This window comes from Acyrthosiphon pisum, unplaced genomic scaffold (genome assembly GCF_005508785.2).
Source record: "Acyrthosiphon pisum isolate AL4f unplaced genomic scaffold, pea_aphid_22Mar2018_4r6ur Scaffold_21860;HRSCAF=25099, whole genome shotgun sequence".
Classification (NCBI taxonomy): domain Eukaryota; kingdom Metazoa; phylum Arthropoda; class Insecta; order Hemiptera; family Aphididae; genus Acyrthosiphon; species Acyrthosiphon pisum.
Window position 1 is genome coordinate 3570 of NW_021771371.1, and position 22446 is coordinate 26015.

The following is a 22446-nucleotide window of genomic DNA, read 5'->3' on the forward strand; positions in this document are numbered from 1 at the left end:
CACCAATGATGCGCACGGGCGGTGCGGATTTTTTGGTGTGTCGAACGGGTGCGTGCGGGGTTTGGGTTGGGTGCGGCGGCGGATCTAGTGTGGCCGTGAGGTCGGGCGACCGTCCGCGGTGGGCTTAGGTCGCAGTTTCTCGCTCGGGTTTTGACCTACGGTCGCGCGCGATGACTTTTTCGCTTAGTTTCAAGCAGCTGAAGCGATAAAGACATCATTCGGCAAAATCGGAGGATCTTTTGGTCAAACTTTTAAGACCAGAGGCGGGCGGCGGGTTTCGGACACTGTGGTCGCGATATCGCGGGCGCGAGTGGACCGATTTCGACGCGCGATGTCTTTGCGTGACGGCGGGGTCAAGACGAAGCGATAGGCACTTGATTCACTCGGATCGGCGCGGGTTTTCCGTCGTAACAAAAAAAAAACTGATCGGGAGCGGTACGCAGGTGCGTGTGATCGAAGACGTGTGAATAAAAACACAATCTATACCCTGTTATAAAAATAATACGATATAGGTATTGAGGAGTACCGTGATGATCTATTTAAAATATTTCTATACGTTAAAAAAAATCATACAATTTGTTTCTTATACGCCATATTGTATTTTTATAATATACTACACTTATACAATATAATATTATTATTATTATTATTATTATTATTATTAGTTACATACAATCCTTAAAATTAAGTTATGAGCATTGTAAAATTGTAAATTATTTGTGCATTTTAAAATACTCATAACGTCCATGCTATTGACATGATATTTACAATCCGGCAGCACGTGCGTAGATTTCTCAGTACCTGTTTACAATAATTGTTATTGTTCTGGTTAATTATAATTTAAGACTTACACAAAGGCTACAGGTGGTGAAAAGATTGCATATTACCCAAATATTGCCACTTATAATATAAAGCTAGCGTGTCCAGCCCGTGGATGTATTTCAAGAGGCCCGTGATTGTTTTATAAAATTAGAAATTTCTAAAGGTATAATTTATAAATAAAAATAAAAATTATAATTTAAAAAAAAATGTTATTTAAATTAACTTTTATGAACATAAAAATATCTTAAAAATTTTAAGTACCTATATTCAGTGTTGAGACTTAACTAGATAATTATTTAGTTATCTTTTATCTTATCTAGATAAATAGTTGCGTTTTATCTAAATAATTATCTAAGATAAAAAATTCATCCATCTAGATAAATGCGTCTCTGTACAAAAAATTAAATACACTTTTTATTGTTAATTTATTTTTTTTGATAGTTAAAACTTTAAATTTGAATCGTCGTCATCTCAGTAAAAAAGTTGTATGCTCATAATGATATTATATATTAGGTACCTATTATTTATAATTTATATTTTCGTTAGGGGCCCAGCTTAGTACTCAATTAATGACAAATATACCAAATATCATTGTTATCTTGTGTTGGTGACTCGTCAACAGTAAATTAGTGGAAAAATATTATAATGGTTTAATTTATAACTTATAAGTTATATGTTATTTTTAGGTGGAGTAAGCTACTCAGTCAGAGCTATATACCGCGTATTTAACCGTACTTTCCCAGCTCCGACGTGTACAACTGTACCGATACGGGCCAACTATGTCAACCAACTGAAATATTGATCTTGAATTTTTAATTACGTTTGGGTACGATTGATATTTTAAGTAATCGAAGCTATATAAATGTTTATATAATTTTTATTTATCAGTAATAAACCAATAACTAATAAGTAATAGGTAACATTATATTTGTAACAGTGTATATCGTTTACCCGGAATTCTGCACAATTTAAATGCTGTTGTTTTGTAGATGTTTGAATAAATAATAGTATAAATTAATTTTACAAATAGTATATTGATCTTTTTTGTATCGTTAATGTTATAAGCAAGGCTCGGAACTTTAGATAACTTATAAATATTATGACATGATTAGGTATAACGTAAAATAAAATGTTCTCTTATTTATTGTATAGTATATACTTATGCAATGTACATATTATACATGATATTAATGTATATCATAATAACAATAATTGTATACCTACTAAAAAAAATGTAAATACATACTAAAACTGTTGTAAAGGTTCATAATAAATAAAGTTTACCATGACGAATTGTTTAAAATAGTTTTTTCATGATATTTATACCTAATTTCAAAAATGTTTCCTTTATCATGACAGTTATTATTGATAATAATGTTCACTGCTAACATTAATTTAAACACATAGTCGGTGTTTAAATAATATTGAAGTCCTAAGTAATATCTAGGCTTTACTCTCAAAAGTTAGACTTTATAGCAGGTATTAAGAAAAAATTATCTTTTTTTTTATCTAGATAAAAATGTATTTATCTTTAATATTTATCTAGATAGATTTTTATCATATTATCTTCATCTTATCTAAATAAAAAAGTACTTATCTAATCCCAACACTGCCTTTATCAACAGTGTACATATTTTTTTTTTAAATTAATAGGTCTATACAGCCCACAGTATCGATAAATATAAATTTCGAATGTGGCTAGAAAGTAGACAAAAAGTTGGGCAAAGTTTTTCTAGTTCATACGAAATGTACATGCATAAAGCATTGTGGTATCGACAGTCTTATATTTACTGCCACTATGTACAGTTAAACGATCGTACTCAATTATAGTTTAATATTAAAATTTATAAAAAATTAATGATGATAAAAATAATTATAAATTTGTATGTTTTGTTATGTCTATTTATGTAATTTGTAATGTAATATAATTATCATAATTTTGGTTACGAAAACGTGAGGTGTTTTGTAAACAAAAAGGTACTCGAAAAAATTGTGTTAAGTCGGCGATTTCTAAAAATCTTTCATCAGGGGTACGTGATTTAGTAAAGTTTAACTGGACTATAGTTGATAGTTGTAGTGAATCATATATACCTATATTAACATTGATTATATAAACTTATAATAGTATTTAAAATCAATGCTACTACCTATGTGACAGTGGCAGTACCTATGTAGTAATAATTAATTATTAAGGGGACGTCACGCTTCCATGTGTATTGTGTCCGTCTTACACACGTACGTCATAGACAAAACGCGTTTACGCAGTCTGATAATAACTCGCTTAATTTTGGTATTTAAATAAAAACACCTATTACAAAATTAAAATATGACAATATTAAGAAGACAATTATATAAAAGAAGATTTTTTTTTTAGAAATTTTAAATTTTGAAAAATTTGAAGATATTTCAAAAATGTTGACATTTTTGATATTCCAAACGATATAACGAACGTTATATTGGGTATAATGGAAAAAAACCCAACGGTTTTCCCTCATAAACATTTTCACAATTAAATTTTATAATAGGTATTTTTACATTAGAAGCGAAATTGAGCGATTTATAATCAAATTGCGCAAAGTCAATTTGTTTATATCGTGTATGTGTAAGATAGTAACGGGTGCTAAATTTACGCTCAGAAATTCTAGTTTTATGCCGTTAGCTTAAAAATTAGAGTGAATCGACCTATTATAAAACTTGATGGTAAAAATATTAACTATGTTTTGTTGGAAGTTTATTTACGATAATTCAGTTTTTAACCTATAATATATGTATAATATATGTAAAATGTATGTATTTATACGATACACACAATATGTCCATTTATATACAATTATGTGTTCAAAATGTTTTACAACTTTAATATTACTGTCTATATATTTTGATACCTACAGATAGAGCAATAATAGATAACACTGCTGTGTGTTTATTATGTAAAATATTATACTTAATTTATTCTTTATTAATATCAATTATACAATATTAGTCCGTTTCCAAACTTTTTGAACACCTTGTAATATGTATATACTTAGGTATAAAATATTGTACACTGCATTGTTTATTTTTCCCCCTTGTACGGAATATTCTGGTCGCAATGTACCTAATATTATGTATTCGGATTTTCGGGCACTGCGGTAATAAAACATACTCCACTTCAGTGTCCTTAAAAATTATGCACTAATTACACAATGATATAGAATAGGTAGGTAAACAATGTTGTTTTTTATAAATCTGAATTTGTAAATAAATTGTAACTACCAAAAATGTTCATATGTATTGATTTTAACATTTGTTTTTGTTTTAATATTATTTACTTTGGTAGATACCTATAATGCCTGCCTATTAGTGCCTATAATTATATTAATTGTAAAAATGTATACCTAATTTTACCTTGAGGTATGAATATATAGGTATATCGTATAAATACAATATGTACAATGTATGTGTTTGTACGATACACACAATACGTGCATAATATAATGTACAGTTATGTGTTCAAATGTCTAGAAACTCTAATCACCGTCTGTATAGTTAGATACCTACATAATATAGAGTAATATAACAGATAACACTGTAGCGTTTTTATTAGGTAAAATATTTAATCACTTAATTAATATTGATTATACCATATTAGTCCGTTGCCAACGTTTTTGAACACCATGTATACTCATAGGTATAGAATATTGCATTGTTTATTCACTGTACTATTTACCGACGAGTTCCGGACACTGCGGTAATAAATTATACTTATATACCCCACGTCAGTGTTCTTCTAAATTGTACATTAATAAGTATAATAACTGTCTATAGCACAGCTAGGTAAACAATGGTTTTTCGTGGTTTTAGTATAAATTGTTAACATATTATATATTTTATTATTAATTAATTAATTATCTGTGTTTTTTGGGAATTTTTTTACGATAATTCAGTTTATGAGTGAGTCATGAGCATTTTTAATTTATATTTATTATACACGCTATAACTCACTTAAAAACTGAATTATAGTAAAAAAAAAAACTTCCAACAAAACACAGATAATATTTTTACCATCAAGTTTCATTATAGATCGATTGACTCTAATTTTTAAGCTAACAGCATAGAAATAGAATTTCTGAGTGTAAAATTAGCACCCATTATATGTGTTGTAACCATCTTACACATAGGTACACGATATAAACAAACCGCGTTTGCACAGTCTGATTATAAATCGCTCAATTCTGGTTCTAATGTAAAAATACCTATTATAAAATTTAATTGTGAAAATATTTATGAGGGAAAATCGTTAAGTTTTTTCTATAATTCCCAATATAACGTTCATTATATCGTTTAGAAATATCAAAAATGTCAACATTTTAAAAATATCTTCAACTTTTTCAAAATTTAAATTTTCCTAAAAAAAATCACCGTCTTGTCCTCTTAATATTGTCATATTTTAATTTTGTTATAGGTGTTTTTAATTGAACACCAAAATTAAGCGAGTTTTACTGAGACTGCGTAAACGCGTTTTGTCTATGTCGGACGTGAGTAAGACGGACACAACACATGAGAGCGTGACGTCTTCTTAATTACTCCATAGGTATTTACATAAGAACATATAGCAAAGGCCGTTTTTAAGGGAAGGGCAACGGAAAATTTGCCCCAGGCCACCAATTTTTGATACATTTAAGGGAGCGACCAGACGCCAGTGTATATTATATAAAAACATTTTTTTTTTGTAAGAATTTCTTTGAGTACCTACCTATACTTGGACTTTTTGCATTGCATGACTATGATACGGCCATTTGGCGTCATTTACTTATTTTGTCAAACCATGTCGTTAATAACATTTGTAATGATAATATTATAATAATATATTTAGTCAATCATTTACTGCCTGGGTGATAATTATTAATTTTTGTAATTTTTTTATAGATTAAATTTGTATGTTGTCATACATTTTGACAATAGTTAAAATAATATAATACCATCGTGATCTGTGTTCTTAACAAAATGTTCATAAATAATGAACTACAACTAAAAATTGGTAAGTGGATGTCGGTCTGCTGTACGCTAAGTTACAAGTGGTTAAGGCCGTCCTTAGTGGGAGGGAGGCGAGTAGGGCCCAGGCCTTGCTTACATTTGGAAGCCTTGCGTTTGAAAAAGTGGTAAAATTTGTTTAAAAATTGGTATTCACCCTGGGTCTTGCACTAAGTAGGCCCTGCAAGTGGGTCACTGTAATGGATGGTGTTAAATTTGAATTCAATGATATAATATTTTCATTGTATAAGAAAAACGATTCTGAACGAAAACATTTTTAAACACAAAATAATTATTAAATAATACATTTAATAAATATCGTCAAAATTCGAACCTAATGCTTATAATAAAAAATTGTGCTTATATATTTTTAATATTTTAACTGCTATTGGAACAATATATCAGGAGCCTTGCATTAATTTTTCGAGATTTTTTACCCAACAGATAACATTTAATTTATATATTTTATAAAAAAAAAAAATAATGAAAATTGACAATGTCCGTATATAGCCACTGTCACATAGGTAGTAGCATTAATTTTAAATACTAGTATAAGTTTATATAATCAATGTTAATATAGGTATATATGATTTACTACAACTATCAACTATAGTCCAGTGGTTCTTAAACGTTTGTAAATCACGTACCCCTGATGAAAGATTTTTAGGAATCACCCACTTACCAATTTTTTTCAAATAGCTTTTTGTTTACAAAATATCTCACGTTATCATAACCAAAATTATAATAATTATTTTACATTACAAATTACATAATTAGACATAACAAAACATACAAATTTATAATTATTTTTATTATTATTTTTATTTTAAGTACGATCGTTTAACTGCACTTAGTGACAGTAAATATAAGACTGTCAAGATCACAATGCTTTACGCATGTACATTTTGTATAAACTAGAAAAACTTTGCCCAACTTTTTGTCTACTTTCTAGCCACATTCGAAATTTATATTCATGGATACTGTAGGCTGTATAGACCTGTTAATTTTTAAAAAAATATGTACACTATTGATATAGGTACTATATCAATTCATAAAAGTTAATTTAAATAAGATTTTTTTTTTCAAATTATAATTTTTATTTAGAAATTATACCTTTAGAAATTTCTAATTTTATAAAATAATCACGAGCCCCTCGAAATACATCAACGGGCTGAACACGCTTGCTTTATAGTATAAGTGGTAATATTTGGGCTATATGCAATTTTGTCACCGCCTGTGGCCTTTGTGTAAGTCTTAAATGATAATTAACCAGAACAATAGTTGTATACAGGTACCGAGAAATCTACGCACGCGCTGCTGGATTGTAAATAGCATATGTCAATAGCATGGAAGTTATGAGTATTTTAAAATGCAAAAACAATTTACAATTTTACAATACTCATAACTTAATTTTAAGGACTGTGTGTAACTAATAATAATAATATATTGTATACGTGTAGTATATAATAATACGATATGGCGTATAAGAAACAAATTGTATGATTTTTTTAATGTATAAAAATATTTTAAATAGATCATCACGGTAACCCTCAATACACCTACCTATATGATATTATTTTTATAGCAGGGTATAGATTGTGTTTTTATTATAAATTTATAATATTAGCTATATTATATATTGTATAGTATAACTGAGAGACAGTGTGATGGAGAGGGAGAAAAACCACCCCGCTAGCACAATCATTATCATTATTATTATAATATAGTATAATATATTGTAGAATACGAAAATGGAATAAAACTATTTTACTCATATATTGTATTTACTGTAGCATTAGATTACTGTTATTTTGCTGTGTAACCTTAGGTATTTTTCTTTCGTTTAACAAAGACATAATTTCTTGACGTAGGTAGATCAATAATTAATGTATAGTATTATTATGTATAATACGTGCCATCTAATATTTGTCATTTACTAGGTTAGGTTATATTATATTATAATACCTACTTGCAGCTAGTGTATTTATATGCACAAAATCGTAGCTCGAAAATTTAATTTTGGAAACGGGCTAGTATGGTATTATAAATATTAATAAAGTGATTAATTATTTTACCAAATAAAAACGCAGCAGTGTCCTCTATTATATTGCTCTACATGTAGGTACCTATCAAATTATACAGTCTAAAGTATAAAGTTTCCATACATATTGAACACATAATTGTATACACTATGCATGTATTGTGTGTATCGTATAAATACGTACTTTATACATAGGTACTGTATTTACTATTTACATTCATACCTGCAGGTAAAATCAAGTATACTTTTTACAATTAATATAAGTAGGGTAAGTAAGTACCTACTAAAGTACATAATATAAAAAAAAGGAAACAAATGTTAAAATCAAATAAGTTTTTAAATTTAAAATTAAAATAATCTTTTCGTAATATACCAACTGCGCTCAGCCATTTCCTGGTTCGATTTACCAATTGTGCTCGATTATTTTCGGGGTTTAAAAACTAATTATTGAGCTAAATAACAGCCTTGTATTATTCATTTAATTCAATAGTACATAATATTATTATAACATTATTTTTTATGAAATACAATGCACATTAATGGCAAAATATAAACTATACGCATAAATATTAAAATATGTACATTTATAATTAAATACCTAAATAACTATTGTAAAATTATTCAATATTACACTATTATAGTATTTTTTTAGTGAATAAATAACAATTATTCATAATATATAAATAAACAGCTAGTAAATTGAAATGGCCAAATGTAAACTCCTACACGAATAACACTTTTACCTGAAAATCTAAGATGCTGTAATCTCCTATATGGAAATATTTGCCCGAAAAATTAGAGTAATATCCTACGCTCCAACATTTTATTTGAATACATGATTTTGGAATTGAAAAGCTCATACGGCTAAGAATGATAACTTGAAAATAATAAATATAAAAATATATTTGTATAGATAAAATACAAACACTTGATTAATGATTTATTTTAAAATGATTATTATTTAAGTTTTTATTTATATAAATAGCTGAATTGAGTTTTGTGTAATATGTATAAATGTATTACTAGACAGATATTTTATTTTTGATGTCAAAAATACGATGTCATATTTTATTCTACTGATTTCTTTTTTAACATTATTTTGATTTTTTACCTATATACCTAAGACATTTGGTTTTTAAATATATTATAATAATGCATGGTAATTGGTAATTAATAATTCATTTAAGTATGCTAGGAGGAAACAACAGCAGTACAATCGGTATCCACTTGTTCCACTTTTTTAAATATCAATTTGACTTTATTTAAAAACTTACTATTATTTCACTATCGTTTGTAGGAGTTCACACTATGTCTATGTAGAAGATTACCTTCATTTGTAGGAGTTTATCATTCTCCTTTGGAATATAGATTTCTGGAGTCGCCAAATTACGCTACTGTATAATTTTCAACAAAAATATGGACCTACAGCACATATTGCCCATCGCCTGTGTTGAGATTCCAATCTTTCGATACAATACATAATATTAAGATATTATATGGAAAGTGACAATATAAACTACATGTGTAGGAATTTATGTACATCTATTTAATCTGTAAAATCATGTTCTATTATTACTATATACGGACCCACAGATATTATAATCAGCATGGCGTTGGTGTCGGTCGGTAATTCCAAAATCAGCCGTTTACCACCCTCGGCCCGGATGCCGTATATTATATTATATTCTGTGTAAGTAAACGACCCGAAGATAATTGTCTGTTCTGCAGTCGTGTATTGTATACTTATTGTGCCGATTTTAAAAATATATTGTACGGTACGATGAAAATACGAAATCGCATTTACGATCTCCAACGCGTCGGTGTCGGCTGGTGTCTATATATAATATTGTATACCTTTTGAAAACATTCACATTCCTCCCTCGACCACGCCGCTACTCCGTAGCCAGCCAGAGGTAAAATTTAACTGTGGGGTATCCTCGTCATGGTGACACGATTTATCGCACCGTTGCGTGCTGAGCGTCTTATACGGCAATTGTATTATACGGATATACCTAGTGACGGAGGTGTGGCGCCGTTCAGTGAGCCTATACAATTATATATATTATTGTGGCGAGACGATGAAACCGACGTATTAGTTTACCGAGAATTTATTTCACAATCGAATTTTTATGCGGTGTTTAGGGAGTAGTCGCAGATCATAAAAATATTATGTCTACCGCACTCTACAACAAGAACGTGAGATCTATTTTTGTGTCCCAGGTTATTATAATCTAAGTTAAAATAACATAATAATATGATGTTATTTATTTTACTACGTATTATAGATTATGTGAAAATTGTATTATTAAATCGAAGTTCAAAATGTAGATCATTAGACCGGACCATAGTCCATAATATGACCTAATATGAATTTGAAGGCTGACGGAACTGGACCATTTTTTTATTAGAGACCGAATCGGACCGAACCACATTACATTAAAATTAACAAAGACCGAAAACATCGGTCTAGACCATACCATGCAGAGCTTTGTTATATATATGTCGTGGGCATATAGTCGAATCAGGCATTCTACTAAATGCCTAGTCGAATTGGCAAGAGTTTAATTTTTATGCAATTTCACTATCCGCCTAGACATTTAGTTAAATGCCTAGTAATCTTATAAAATGACTAGGCATTTAACTAAATGCCTATTTTAAGTCAGAAAAATAATAAAAATGAAACATTTTCTATTATTTTAAACATTTAACTATAATATTATCTATTAATTATTTATTGATATTTCATTTTTATGACCAAAAACAGAATTTGTAATTATAATTTAACATTATTATTATTTTTTTTATAATCGTACCGATGGACTTGAAATTAAAAATATTTCATATACCTACGCGTTTCATATAATCATAAATAATACAATTTGTTTTACAGTAGTTAGTGTGTTAGACAGTATATAGTTAAATGTTTAAAATAATAGAAAATATTTAATTTGTATTATTTGTCTGACTTGAAATAGTTATTTAGTTAAATTCCTAGTCATTCAATAAAATTACTAGGCATTTAACTAAATGTCTAGGCGGATAGTGAAATTGCATAAAAATTAAAACCTTTGGCTATTTGCTGAGGCATTTAGTCAAATGTCTGAGTTGACTATATGCCCACGACATATATACACCACGAATGTAATAAATACGGTATAACACGTGAATGCAGACGAACGTAATTTAAACAGAGCGAGAATTATAATCACGCCGTATAACATATCACAACCAATTCTGGTGGTCGCTTCTGACCGGTTTTAGGCGGCAAATGTCGTTAATTGTGTGTAATATAACAATAACACGACTATGTTCGTAAATATCAAACTATGTATTTAAAATATTTCCTTTTGAATTTCTTTGAATTTTTCCGTTTTTTGTGCATATTTTGTTGATTTAGCTCCTGAAACTTGTATTCATTACTTAAACGATTGGAAATAGGCTTGTGTGCATACTATATACATACTATATACCTATATATACTCTGTTGAGTGGTAGTTATAATTAATTATTATTATGTTATTACGTTTGATTGATAGTGATGTCTGAAATACGATTAAAACACGGCAAATCTTTAAACATTCGCCTTCTCAATAAATACAAACATTTCAAAAACATAGATACATTTTTTTACAGCACGATAAACAATATTTTATTTTCAATACTATATCGTGGTACCATGTTTATCATTAGCAGTTGGATTTATCATCTCTTAAAACCCTTAAATTATGATGTTTTTATGTCCTTAAAATACAAAATATTCTTTCAATATTAAAAAAAAAAAAATAAACCTATACATTATTCAATTTAAATGTATTATTTATACATATATATATATATATGTATTTAACAAAGTCGGCTTAGTTACACCATTTATAACTCAAGGGCGGCTAGACTGATTTTGATGATCTCTTCCCTGAATAGCAGAATAACTATTACAATATATCGAAAGATGAGTTACGTAAAAAATAAACAAAATATTTATCTAGAAAGATGTTATTATTTAAACGGTTTAATAATCATATTTAAGTTACGTAGGTAGTAATATTTTTTCCCGTTCACCAAGCGGCACTCAATAACGGCCGGTCTCAGTGTATTTTTTGATAATTAAATAATTATTGAGATAGGTACATATTTAATTTAATTCAAGTACATTTGAATACAAACAGTTAGTGATAATGTAAAATATAATATATCATTATTTTAACTCTGTTTAAATTTCTAATTTCTCCGATCAGAATCTAAAAGATATACCGATATAATATGTTTAATACTTAATGTTTAAACACCAAAAAAATAAAAAATGCAATACCTCTAAACCCCTCAATGAAAGTTAGAAACTGTTCCATAAAGTGGTTATTTAGTTTTAGTTAGGTGTTATATTATTAGTGCTATGTAAGTGTGTTTTTTGAGGATTTACTTTATTTTTAAGACTTGGGTAATTATTGTTTTTTAAACTCATTTTTGAATAGAATAAATATAATAACAGAATAACAAAATCAAAGTGTAAATTCACTTTTGTATTGTTTATAAATAAACAAATTTATTTTACACTTCAATGATACACTTATAAGTAGAGCTGTGTTTAATATTACGTGGTAAAGAAGACGGAATATGTAAATATGTAATACAAAATTAAACAAGTAGGTAATACGTCCGGTATACGGTAATGAATTAAAATTTATTTGTTGTTCTTATGTTCGAGTGAAATATAATTATATTTTAAATAAAATATCTATTTTATTAAATCTGCTATAATACATTTTTTTAAATTTCTAATCATTGTAAAGTAAAACAATAGGAAATGTTTTAATTTATTTTTAATAACAACACGGATTAAAGGTAAAAAAGCGGTCAAGTTCCAAGTGGGTGTTGTTTGGCTGTACATTAGATTACTGCGGGTGGGTCACTGTAATGTACCTATAGTATTAAATTTGAATTCAATGATATAAATTCATTGTATACGAAAAACCTTCTGAACAAACTTGTGGAGAAGGTTGGGTCAGCCTATAGGATATCTGATATTTTATCTAATATTTAAATCGTAAATATTAATACGGTAGCCGGTAAGTAGAATTAATATTATTTGCATATTATTATATTTGTATGTAATTACTTATATTATATTAGTTTCAAGTACCACAAATAATATAAAAAAATTACAAGAAAATAACTGAAATCGTTATTCATGGTTATATTTTAATACGTAATTTCTTTTAAATTTGAACTTGGAATAACTACAAAAGACTGTGTTTATATTATTTTTAGATGTTAACATTTGGAGGCCTTGCATTTGAAAAAAAGTGGTAAAAATAGTTTAAAATTGGTTTTCGTCCTGAGCCTCGATCATCCTAAGGACCGTCTGCCCCGAAATAAAAGGAAACAAAATGTGAGTGCATGAAAAAGCCACAGAACGAATCTAATTTATTTTTAGACGAATAATAGAAACGTACAATCGTTATAATAATATCGTAGTTGATAGTAATATATTGTCAATAAATCTAAGACAATATGTTATCGTTGGACCGTACTAAAAAAATGTATATTATCATCAAAGATAATAAATCATTTTTCGCGTCGTAATTCCGTCCGTCATGTGCAGCACTCTGTATATGTATCGCCGCCGCGGAGACGAGTATAAAATATTTAATATATTATTGTTGTTGTTGTTGTGGAATACGAAAATATAACACTGGGCGTGGTCGGCGGCGTTGTCGTTGCAGTGTGGTGTCGGTGTCGGTGGCTCGGCGGCGGCAGCTGAACACGGACGAGCTAGTGGTTGGTAGAACACGGATCTGATGGCGGCGGCGGCGGCGTCGTCGGCGGAATTCGCCGCTCGATTTACGTTGTCTCGCGGTGCCGGCGATGACGATAGCCGCCAGCGCGATCACGTGTTTCAGCACTCGACGGCAGGTTTATTGACCAAGGGCGGATGCAGGGGGGCTAATTTAACAGAAAGACAAAATATTTAATTTTAGTAAATACACATATGGACGGTTTTTAAGAGAAAGGGCTTAAGTCAAAAATTGATACTTTTCAGGAGAGACAAAAAACATTATAACTTTGTAAATTTTTAATATTTTTAAATTTTGTATTCATAATCATGTTTGATTTTACTATTTAATATATTTTAGTTTTTATTTATTTTCTTCAAATTATAATGACTTAAGACCTAATGCATGTAATTTTATAAGACTTATGCCCTTTGTCATTAAAATAAGTTATAATTAGTGACTTAGGCCTTTTCTCATGAAAAAAAATTGTGTATAACGACTTATTACCATACGCATTCTATTTTATCTCGTAAACCAAATCTCACATGGCATCTACAGTGGCACCATTCAACGCGGCTTGAAATTTCACACAGAATTAATGTATAAACTGAAAATGTCCAAAATTGACTTAAGCCCTTTCTCTTAAAAACCGTCCATATGTATTATAATATTATATATTATATAATATATAATACATAGGCGAATGAAAGGCGAATGAAAATTGAAGATTAGTGACAACGAGTGTTGCCATACGATATATGAGATCTTCTATGACAGAAGACAGGCTATAAATGCGGGTTAGCAATTCTGAATATTCATATGGAAATTGACCTTGATAAAGTTATAAACAGATTTTATCGAGAAATTTAGTGGTCAATTTCCATATGAATATTCAGTATTGCTAACCCATTTAGCCTGTCTTCTGTCATAGAAGATCTCATAAATCGTATGGCAACACTCGTTGTCGCGAATCACGACCGATTTCGAACAGTCATTGTTGCTCGAACAGCAATAAAATATATTCCCAATAATTATATTTACATTTTAAATACACACACGTCCAAACAAAGGGGGGCTAAAGCTCCTTAGCCCCCCTCCCTTGGATCCGCATCTGCTCAGTCAAACAGAAAGCGGTCTGCTCGCGCAGGCACTGTACAATAATACAATCGACCATTAGGTATATACCCTCCAGGGTCAGCGTATCCGTACACCGTGGAAGCCCGCTCTCTGTTTGACTGAGCTTTTAGAGTGGGTATTTGAAATTGTTCAATTGAAATGTTTTAAAATTAAAAACTTTACTTGTTCAATGAAATCGTGAAAAATATTTATTTTATTTCAAACGCATTTGGGTACCTATAGATCAGGGATGGGCAACTCAATGCCAATTTTGAATGTGCGAAAATCTAGCGGGACAGAAAACATAGAAAGCAAAAAAAAAACCTAATGTTACCTATACCCCTATAAATAATATTATATTATTTACATTTAATGGTTCAATACATGATGAGAATTTATATCTACGTTTTACGTAGATAAATATAATATCGATTTTAATAATTCTATAACATTAATATAATAAAATAAAGAACGAAAAATCTCAACATTTTATTTTGTTAACTAAATTGAAATGTAGCACGGGCCAGTGCTATAGATGATTAGAAATGATTATTAATTACACACAGAAAATATCAAAAATTAATGAATTATCAACCGAGGTTTACGAATTACTATCAGTTACAAAATTAGGTACCTATATAATTAATATTAAATGGTATTATAATATTGGTTAGTTTATCACGTCTTATCATTTGGTTCATTATATTAGGTATTGTATTCGATACGGTAAAGCAAATTTTAAAAATATTCTCTCGTTGTGATTTTATCATTATAAACTTTAATATAATATATTGTGTAACGTCTCCTCTTCACCTCGCTCTCGCGGGTGTCGTTTTGTTTATTTTAACGAGGTCTCGGAGACTCGACCTCGGTGTGTGATATTATTACTAGGGATCAGGGTTACCTTATGTGAAACAAAGTACTCAATGTATATATATATAGATATCTGTTATTAAATATTAATGTATTATTACTACAACATCGAATCTTATAATACGTCGTGGGTGCCGATATCCAATGTGGGTTAAGCTGGTCGTCCGCGGGTCGTCTTCAGGTTGTTGTCACTCATCGACTTCCACTATCGACTCCTGACTCTTGACTTCCGACTTTTTCGACTGTCGACCTACGACTTACGACCAGGTGTCCCGGTCGTCTATTAACACGATCCCAGCTAAACATCGCGTCAGCAATATATATATGGCGACATAATATATATACGCTTGCCATTGCAACACTCAGCATATTAGCCGTGCTCAACGTAAGGAGTAATGTACGATGTCGATGACGACATTCGTTACAATTGTGATACGTGATTTATTTAATATAATTGTTGGCATAAATAAAATTGTTTTGATTTCTTAATTTTCTCAATTTAATAATTCTACGTCATTAGAAATACTATTATGGGAATAATTAAAAGCAATTTAAAAAAAAAAACAGGTAAGAGGATGTCGCTCTGCTGTACAGTAGGTTACAAGTGGGTCATTGTATAATGGATTGTATTAGACTTGAATTCAATGATATAATATAATTTATATAAGAGAAACGATTCTGAGCGAAAACGGTCAGTCCGGAATGGGACAACTGGGCGCCGCCGACTGGGCGCGGCTGACTGGCCGTGGCTAATTGGGCGCGAGATCAAGTGGGCGCGAGTCAAGTGGACGCCAGGACAGCTGGGCGCTAAATAATTAATACTGCACATTATTACTATTAATATTATTATTATTATTATTATTATTATTATTATTATTATTATTATTATTATTTTCATTATTTTTATATTTTGTTTCGTCATACATTTTCGTCAATGGTCTCTTATATTTATTTTCTATAGGTATTTTATAAATTCATTTGGTAGTTATACGCAATGCCTCTTAAATATTCGACAGTGCTTCTGTTATTATAATCGCGAACAACTGTTAAAATACGTTGATCGGCATCCCTGTACTTTTTCAATTTCACTGGGGGGTTGTGTCCAGCAACAAGGTGCTCATAGTAGAAGTCACGATTGGCTTGCACTTTTCGTAAGCCGTCTATAAGCTTCCAGATTGTAGGATGATCCATACCTAATTCCGTCTGAAGGCGGCGATGAGCTGCTTCTGCATGGTTATTGGTTCTATCCTGTTGGTTTAACGTTCTGTTATAGACATTCCACATTTCGTGAGGAAACAAAGGCTGTCTTCGTCCATTACCTCTCCTGTTCATTCTTCCGACGTAGTTGTCCTCAAACCAGTCTAAAATTGGTTGCACATCATTTGGTAGGTTATCAGATAATGATAATAAAGCATTATCTATGTCTTCAATTGGAATAAACGCCAAAGCTATAACCATTTTGGCATACAACGAAAAGTTGGGTTCATTGTTATATCGATTTATTAGGCCTAATTCACCCAATTTTTTTTTCATATTTTTTGCCAAATGAAAAAAACAACCTCGAATTTCTGCAGTAGGAAATATTTCAGAAACACTTTTGAAAGCAGCCATTTCATAGTCACAAGTGATAGACTTTGGATCGAAGTTTGGCAGTAACACTTTAATCATACCAAACAATTTGTCGTAAGTTTCTCTACATTTATTAGGCAAAAGTGCGTAGAAAATAGGGTGAACGCCTCCAAATTTTTTTGCTAGAATAACATAAATTTGTTTAAATAAATTTGGCGCAATTTTAAATGTCCCATCCATAAAAAAATCATCGCAGGTTCTTGCTATTTCTAGGTTTCGTTGACGGCCAAAAATTAGGATTCTTTCAGCCCCCGAACCACTATCAGCAAGCAGAAAGTTTTCAAAAGTTCCAGGTTCTGACTCATACATTTTATAACATTCAGGAATTTCAAGATCAGCCAGAGTTGTAGGATTTGACGGAGCTTGATTAATTTCATTGCGTTTCCTCCTGATTAACTTCTTTAAAGCTTGTTGGTTGGGAAGAGCTCCTTGACAAGCGACATCAGTATTTTGGGTACATTCGTTGATTACTTGGCACGTCGATTCTTGTGTTTCTACAGCCCTTTTCTTAATTTTTGTAACGATTTTGTCTGCTGCCACTTTAGCTGCAGATGCATCGTGTATATGCGTATTTATACATTTTACGACTTCGTGATTAACTACATGCACGCGCGCTTTACAATGACGTTTTTGTTCGCATCGCCAAAACTCAGTTTTTTCGTCTGCTGACAGTTTGTCAAATATGTACAAAAATCCGTTGTTCGGAAACTTTTCACGATTTCGCTGTGACGTTATGTTTTCCATGTTGAATGTTGTATGGATTGAAAACTACTACTTCGAAACTAAATATGATCTTCCTATAGGCACAATCATTATCCCCATATTATTTTTATTGTTTCGTTATCGTATTTGTTCGCACCGCGTCGTTAGCTATAGAGATATCATATTATATTATACTATTACCTATTATAGATATAATAGTATTTTATTGAATTTCCCCCGCATGCACACCTCACCACAGCTGATTAAGCATAATCGAAGTTTAACCGTAGATGGTGCAACTGGCCCTTACTAATCTTATACTCTTCGGTAATATTTTATCTTATCTTAATAAAACCTATAATACGACGTATCCGGTCAGTTTTCACCGGATAACATATTATTGTAACTTGCCAGTATGCTTGCACAAATAGTTGTAAAAGTTGTCATGCAAAATAAATAATACACATTACACATAACACAACACTCGCGCCTACTTGTCCCCGTGCCTACTTGTCCCAGCGCCGAGTTGCCCGAGCCGAGTTGGCCGTGCCCAGTTGGCGGCGCCCAGTTGGCGGCGCCCACTTGTCCTAGACCGCGGTCAGTCAGCTTATGATATTACTAAGTATATTTGATGATATTATTGTGAATAAATTACTAATCTATAAAATATAGGTACCCTATTTGTGTGGAATCTTTTTTTTAATTTTCAATCTTTAACTATAAAAGTTAAACATTTGTTCCAGTCTCTGCATGATGCGTAGCTGTTCGGGCCCATTCCAGACTCGATGAGTACGGTAAAGTTGTTAACATACTTTAGTATCGCAACGCAGTGCCTTGGCTTAACTATAAAAAAATGTTTAACAATTGTAAAATTTTAAAAATTTTAGCAGTATTGACATTTTTTGAGTATAACAATTATTTAATTATTATTTTATAATTATTTTATTTGTGAATTATGAGTAATCATTTACAAGTTACAAGTGCGGCATTCGTGGTTGTGCATGAACTTATCGAAAGTTTGGATATCAAAAGCTTAGGTACATCAATAATGAAAAAAGAGGAGCTAATTTGATAAGTAGTATGCAGACTGATAAACACAGTTCCCATTTTCAAAATTATACGAGACGGCTATCAGCTGATTTTGAAAAAAATATTAATCTCATGGGGCCAAAAAAAATTCAAGCAATATAGGTACTACCTATATGTAAAATGTATATGTATGTAAAATAAGGTAAAAACAAATTGACACTATACAATCTAAGACAAAACCGATAATCAGATGTTTTATACAAACTGTGGTAGGTATTGCATTTTACGTAGGTACTTACTATAATATACTGCGTATATATACATATCGACACGATAACATAAATTATATTATACCTATAGGTACCTAAATCATTCTTTCGGATACCAAACTAGCAAACGCTAAGGAAGGGCTGCCAGGTCGTGGGGGCGCGCTCAAGAGCGCAGTTATTGTTTATATATATATATTGTATTTATATTTTTATGTGCAATAAACGATGGGGGACGGAGAAGAAGTAATGTGAGAAACAGTTCCTTCTCCGGCTCTCGATTAAACCAGAAAAAATAAAAATAAAAAAAAGGTACCTAAATCATTTAATATACCAGATATCTATGTGTTATTATTTATGCATATATTTTAATTAATAATGTTATGTCGCGTACAAATTAGTATTTAAAATATAATATATCTGTCAAAAGGCAAACAAATATAGGTAAACACATTTTTTTTATAGGCCATATTATATAGCCGCGTAGATTATTAGTCAATTTATGAAATATTATGTACCTATTATAATAATTATGTTATATAACATAGGTAATGCGCGGTAAGCTATGAAAATGGTGGCCCATGTACTTTTAAAACATACGTAAATTGCGTCCTAGATATTCCGATTTCCGGTCGGCATTTTTAAAAACGTGTGTTATGTTTATATCACATTGAGAAGTCGGGAAAAAAAAGCAAACATAATTACTGTAAAAGAAATATCCATACGTGACTAAAATATATAAATTGCAAAAAAAAAACAATTACTCGGTTCGACTATAATATGTGCGGGAATCGTCTTACGAATTTTTACCAGTTTCAATAATAATAATTATTTTTAATAATACATTTTTTTAATCAGACACATTATTATACTAATTGACAATTGCTAATAACTGAAAAAAAGCATTAATACCAATATTTTGAATATCATTGAATATCTGAATAAAATAATAAATACATTTTCATATATTTTTAAAATACTATTATTATAAGATATTTCAGATTCTGAGCGGAGTGATGAATGTATTGATTTTGAATCCCCGACGAAAAGTCCGGAATAAAAAAAGTTGGAAAAAAAGTCCGAGTAACTACATTTTTACTGTCGGACAAAAAGTCCGAAAATACAAAATTGTCTATTATATTTAATTTTTTTAATTTATAATGTATGCATGTAATATACGTTACATTACATTCCAGACACCGTACAAATAATATTTGTGAAAGCTGGAACAATAGATTTGCGCATTTAATCGGACATAAACATCCAACAATTTGGAAGTTGATTAATACATTTCGTGAGGAAGTGGGGGTGGATAACAGGATAAAGCTAAAATAGCATTACATTATATGGAACCCGTTAGAAAAAAAAACATGGATCAGAAAAAAATGTAAAATTACAATATTTATGTATGAAGTTTGTTAATAACGAGTGAACAATACCAGAATTTTTAAATAGGATTGGTCCTTGCTTAAGAAAACGGAATGTAGAATAAATTATTATTGTAGATTAGATTTTTTTTAAATATTATTATTGTATTGACATCGACGTATTATATAACAAATTATTATTATTATTATTATTATTAATTATTATTGTATAGCAAACATAATGTATATCAAATTATTATTGTTAGATTTTTTAAAACGTATAACTTTTTTTACAATTATTATTATTGTAGACTAAATTATATTATAATGTTCAATTTTTATATTAAAAGACAAATTCAATTTATAATTCACGTCCGCTACGTAGCGTCCCTCATGAAATCGATTATATACTTATTGTAGTATCGTCGTTCACGGGAATAAACCTCCTATGTGAAAAAAACGTAGTTTTCAGGAAACGCGAAAAACGTTTTAAATAAAGAAATCACATAGGAGTTATTTCATAAACGATTTATATTTGGTAACACATAGGATGATTTTTCTACGGTGGAGATAGCTGCACATAGGAGATGTTTCATAAACGATTAGTAGATATCACATAGGAGAATTTATTTATTATTTTTCATTAATTTTAGGATGCAGATAGCACATAGGAGATTTTATCAATATATAGCTAATTTTTTTCTGAATTCAGGGATACCAAAACCTCAAGATCATAAATTTGGCACATAGGAGGTTTATTCCCGTGAACGACGGTATGTAGGTATAGTCTTATGGTAGATAAACTGTAAACATACTATATATTATATAATACATATTAATAAAATTTTATATATCGCCAGTCCTAAGTCTGAAAAATAGGAAGGAAACAACGATTTTGGAAAAAAAGCCTTAGACGTAATTTATGTATAAATAAAAATATGTAGTTAGGCTTACATACAAAATTATACCTGGGTCGCAATTTACGTACCTATGTATAATGTATAAAATATACACGTGTCGCAATGTACATACAAATGTAAAATAAGACGCAATCTACAGCGACCCATTTAAAATATACGATTGTAGTACAGTTTTCCCGATTTATTTTTTCCAATTAATTTTTCCCAATGTTTACTATTCCCAAATGTTATATGACCAATCCATTTTTTCCAGTTTCAATATTTACCATAAAATCATTTTCCCAATATATTTTTACAAGTTTAATATTTTTCCAAAAAAAAAAAAAAAAACAACATTGTTGCCGAATACACGAAATCGGCAATTTGGCTACTAAATTCACAAAATATACAAATTTATAATTATAATATATAATTACAAACAGTGACATATAAATTAAGTATAATTGCACGCGTGCTGATCGTCATTACCACATCGTTATTTTTATTACTTATATGATGATAGATGCTATGATACATATACGCATTTTAGGTAGGTGCTCGGTGCCTATCACTGCTTAATCGGACTATATACATCCATGATCCATATATCTGTATATCCCTATACCTATATCGTACATCCCTAAATGGTACACATTTCATCTTTATCTTTATTACCGTTTGCCGTTCAACAATACATTTTTTATACCTATACAGTAGGTATCTATATATTATAAATATCATAAACTTCAAAATACCTATTGTATGCATCGAAATAACGCATGCGCCCAATTGCCGTTCGATCCATTTGTTGCGTGATTAAGTTTATCCGTTCAATATTGATTATCGAATATCTTGTTTAGTTTAATTTTGGACAGTTTTTGCCAAACGTGTAATTTTTCGTAGATTACTTGATTTTTT

At 30.1% G+C, this 22446-nt stretch overlaps 1 protein-coding gene across 1 annotated transcript; it reads right to left on the reverse strand.

Moving 5' to 3' along the window:
- Positions 1 to 16602: 16602 nt before the first annotated feature.
- On the reverse strand, positions 16603 to 18009 carry LOC100571480. The gene has a single exon (XM_003243141.1). The coding sequence runs from the start codon at positions 18007 to 18009 to the stop codon at positions 16603 to 16605; it is 1407 nt and encodes a 468-aa protein (XP_003243189.1).
- Between the last annotated feature and the right edge of the window lie 4437 nt (positions 18010 to 22446).